Below are 4,515 nucleotides of genomic sequence, written 5' to 3'. Positions count from 1 at the left end.
AACCTTCGCAGAGCTCCAGGGAGCTTCTCCGGCCCACCATTGGCCCCACCGCCGAGCTGTGATGTCATCGAATCACAAACCCGGCGAGAGCTGTTCCGCCCCAGTAATTCACAGCTGGCCTGTTGCTCCGGCCATCGAGTGCCGGGCAGACCAGCACATGCACGGAGAGTATCAATGGCTCACGCCGTGCTCGTGCTCGTGCTGCAGCGAGGTTTCAGCCGGGTTTCCAATCCTCTGTGCTTCACCAGTGTCACCACTGCGTTGCGGGACCTCGTTGACCCCATTGCGCCAGGCTTTGCGCCGGACTTGACCGCTTGGCTGGGTTTGCATGACGTCGCTAGACATACTGGACGATTCGTTGTCGTTCCCTCGAGTCTAGCGGCAATGCCCAAGCTTGTGCGACGCACGCAGGCTTGGTGCTGTGCGAACCACGTTGACACTCTCATTGTGCATCTCGACTCTTGCGACTTTCTATTTTGGCGTGCTCAGATGAAACGGTGAACCATTGACACCACATGGAATTGAGTTTCTAAACGTGGACATTTTCCTCTTCTTTTTTTCTACAGACGGCAACATTACAACTATTTTCACTTGCTCTCCGTCTTCCTCATTTGCAGCGATTAAACGCATCGATTCCCACCGCCAAGACGGGCAACATCATGCCATGGGTATGTACATACAGCTTTGCTGCAGTGGCGGGGGGAAGCCCCCCACTACACATAAGTTGAACACGTAAGTTGCCGTGAGGTCTGGCGTGTTTCCGGCCGTCACCATCTACGGGGCGGGATGGATGGAAAATGTGAGTTTTGACCGGCAATGCTTTGCAGCTGAGTAATGGGTGCGTTGTCGTTTTTGTAGCGTATTGCACAGGGGATTGCATAGTAAAGACTCGTCCTAACGAGGGAAACCGCCTCGACATGCGACAATCTGACGGCAATGTACCGGCTCAAGGTTTCCAGCAAAGCTCTTGTGCGATGCTGCTTCGTGGTTTCCCCTAGAGTCTGCGAATCCCGTGCCGGCAGTGTGCTAGGAGGGATGGAGGGAGCCACAAGTCCATATTCAAGTTTCTGGTTGGATATTGCTTTATACTGTCCGGTACTTCTTGGTGGGCAGCGAGCCAGCGACATGGACGAGCTCATTCGCCAGCAAACGCATTCGACATGTCTCGCTCATAGAGACATCACCCTCTCATCCCGCGAGTCTTGGCGGAAGACAGGCACATACGTAGACCTCACAGCCACACGCAAGCGTCTTGGTCGAGTGTGCGTGTGATGCCGGCAACGTACCCGCCTCGGCAATGGCGTGCATGAATATACTCGCGTTCGTCTGAACTCAGCTCTTCTCCCTGAATGAGCCCATATTCAAGCCACGCGTAGCCTGGAACAAGGGCGTGGTGGCCGCCTTTGTCAGATGGCCAACGTAATTTATGCACAAGCTTATTTCTGGATCATCAGACTGACGTGTTGGCACATGCTGCATGTTCCAGTGCAACATGGCGTCTTCTGTTGCGCGAGAGCCCTTTCTCTTCTTTTCTTTCCATCATGATTACTTTGTAGCAGGAACGACTCATATCACGCCCAGAGGACCAATCTAGCACGGTTGAAGCAGCCCTCCGTGGTCCTGTCTATACTTTCGTTTGCCGAGTGTACACGCTGGGCGTTTGTCTGCGTCGTAGTTCCAAAGGGCCTTGATTCCAGAGGGCCGGGATACTTGGCTATGAGTTGGGCGGAAAGTGCTTGTGTCAAGTGGCGATATTCGATAATACAGCGTCCTGCTTGATATCGCCCCCTTGCTCGAGAGGCAGTTTGCGTCGGGTTTGAATAAGTAGAGCTCGTGTACTACCGTGCGTCTCTTAAAACGAGCAACAAAAGCCCTCAAATACTAGAGTTCCAACTGAAACTCAGACGCGGTGATGGCGGCACAGTGTAATCCGATTCCTGATGTAACCCATGCTAAGATTGAACGTACTTGGGCACATTTTGTTTCGCTGGTAGCTCAACATCCATGGCGGTTGGATGGCCAAAAGACAGCAGGGCAGCCAAAGCTTCTTGACAGTCGAAAGACGAGCTTCACTCATTGCAACCACTGCGGCCGTAAGCAGCGACACCATTTCCAACGCTTGTCATGTGGTGGTTGTTCTCCTTTATTGATTTCATAGCAACTGCGTTGCCGTGAATCTGATGCACATCCCTCGGCCTCATTCCCTCCCGCTCGGGCAACAGTCCATGCTATTTCTGCAGTGCCATCTGACTTTATAACATGGTATGTAATGGCTCTAGCGCGGTCCAGTTGCCTCTAGCGCTAGAGTTGGATCGTCTTCTGTTCTGCTTCCTTTCAACTCAAGTCAGGTGGCATCATTCAAGTCGATGACCTTTTATTAGTAACAGGGAAGATGTCGTCTTGAAAATAGCCTGCGGCTTCCACACCGGATGACTGAAAACGTCTGCTCATCACGGTCTGCTCGCGAATACCACGACGTGACATGAGGCAACTTCATTTCTGAACGGCTTTGATAGCGCCACGGTCGGAAATCAGCTCCCTCGCACGTCTCCAACTCCAACTCCACCGTGCACAATGCCTTGATCGCGACAACCTTGGAGTTCTGAGCCGCAGCTTGAAATGTCCGCGTTGAATTTCTTCTGTGCGCACCCCGGCCCGCAGGGTAGCAGCAGTGCCTTTGTCGCCCGCGTCGTCACCGGCATATCATTCCATGCGTGGCAGATACTTGAGGCAGCAAGGGTTGGCCTTCCGGGCCACAGAATATTCGCCGAGAAGCGGATAGGTTCCTCGCGGTAGGGGTTTGGTGTCAAATCCGCGGACACGTCGTCTTGGGCTGGCACAGATTGTCCTTTGCGCCCGTCCATGGGATTCGGTTGGTCCTTGTCAAACGGGCCAGGGCTCAAGTCGATAGTGGCAGCTGGAGGAGCTCAACGGCCTGGACGATAGAGCCGTCATTTGTCTATTGAGGCTGCGGTGACTTGGTTGACAAGGACGACATTGGATCGAGTCGATTGGTTGAGCAGCCAGGTTTTGGCCGGCACGGTTAAAGCACAATCTCAACCCATTGTCCCCCAGTCTTGCCCGTAGCATCTGCCAACTACAGCTACCACCAGGCTTGGTACACTTGATAGCGCTGTGGTTAAAAATTGAAGGTGATTGGTAATGACCGGTTGTTGCTTGCTGGATCACCTTGAAGAGTCCAATGTCTGGTCAATTTATCGGTGGCAACTCATAGGCCACCATTGCAACGGCACCACCCAATGGGATTGCCGCAAATGCCAACAGCTGAAGCTGAAGCGGGTCGCGCCGCTGCCAGAAACCAGCGAATTGGCGAAATCGTGCCAAATCTGCCAGGCGGACCTCGAATCTCCAGTCTTCACCCGACATCGCTCTCTGTACAATGTGAAGCATCTCACCAACCATCTCACACCATCTATCAAGCCCCTCATGAACCTATGCACTACCCGCACGAGCTAGAAAACCACATGCCAGCCTCATGATGCGGTGCGCCGCCTTGCCACGTCGCCTCCGCGCCGCCTCGCCATTACCGGCATGCAAATCACCCCTATGTCGTCGAGGTTGGCCGCGCAACCCGTCGACGAAACCCGCCCTGGGACTGCCCGCAGCGCCGAGATGGGCTCATTCAGACAGGAGGCTCACCATTCTGGAGCACGTCCACCTCAGGGGGGACCCCTTGACCGGCCTGGCCCCCTACGAACAGGCCGAGGACGCACAGGAGCAGCATCGGGCCCGGTTTCTCCAATGGAAGGCATCATCCGAGGAACAGCGACTGTCAGCGCCGAGCTGCCGTGTGCCAAGGCCGCGCCTCCTATCGTTTGAAGCCACGCCCACCTTCACGCTCGGCCGCCGCCAGGAAGACTTGACGGCGGAGCAGGCCACGCGCCTGCAACAGCCGCTGGACATTGGCCTGGGGCACCGCCGCAACCCGATTGCGCACCGCTTCACTCCGCAGGTCAGAAAGACGAGCCGCGGCGGCCTGACGACGTACCACGGGCCGGGGCAAATCGTTCTCTGGCCCATCATCGACATGCACTCCTCTCTGTATCCCAAGTACGGCGTGGCCTCGTACGCGAATCACTTGGAGACGACGACGCAGCGCCTCCTCTCTGAGCTCTTTGGCATCCAGACGTACACGGCTCGTGATGAGCCCGGCGTGTGGGTGACGACGTCGAGTGGGCAGGAGCGCAAGATTGCGGCCCTGGGTGTTCATCACCGGCGGTACGTGACGGCGCTGGGCATTGCCGTGAATATCGATGTGCCAGTGACGGGAGGGGAGGCTGTCAACCCGTGGGCTCGGTTCGTGCCGTGTGGGCTCGACGGGAGGTTGGTCACTTCTGTGGCCGCAGAGGTTGGCGTCGACTCGGCGCTCGGATGGGATTTGGAGGACCTGGCCGGTCGATGGGCGACCTTGTTTGATGAGGGATTGGTGGATGAGGCCAAGAGGAGTGTTGGGGGTGGCGAGGCGCACAGTCGGTTGCAGAGATGATGGTGATG

At 56.0% G+C, this 4,515-nt stretch overlaps 1 protein-coding gene across 1 annotated transcript; it reads left to right on the top strand.

Annotated features, from left to right (window-relative positions):
* Positions 1-3,499: 3,499 nt before the first annotated feature.
* Positions 3,500-4,507, top strand: MAA_00858 (Octanoyltransferase; the record flags this gene model as incomplete). Its single annotated transcript, XM_007818856.1, has 1 exon — positions 3,500-4,507. One exon carries the CDS (start codon positions 3,500-3,502, stop codon positions 4,505-4,507), a length of 1,008 nt encoding a protein of 335 aa, XP_007817047.1.
* Between the last annotated feature and the right edge of the window lie 8 nt (positions 4,508-4,515).

The sequence above is a fragment of the Metarhizium robertsii genome, assembly GCF_000187425.2.
Source record: "Metarhizium robertsii ARSEF 23 chromosome Unknown MAA_Scf_7, whole genome shotgun sequence".
Taxonomy (NCBI): domain Eukaryota; kingdom Fungi; phylum Ascomycota; class Sordariomycetes; order Hypocreales; family Clavicipitaceae; genus Metarhizium; species Metarhizium robertsii.
This window is presented reverse-complemented; position numbering and strand designations above follow the sequence as displayed.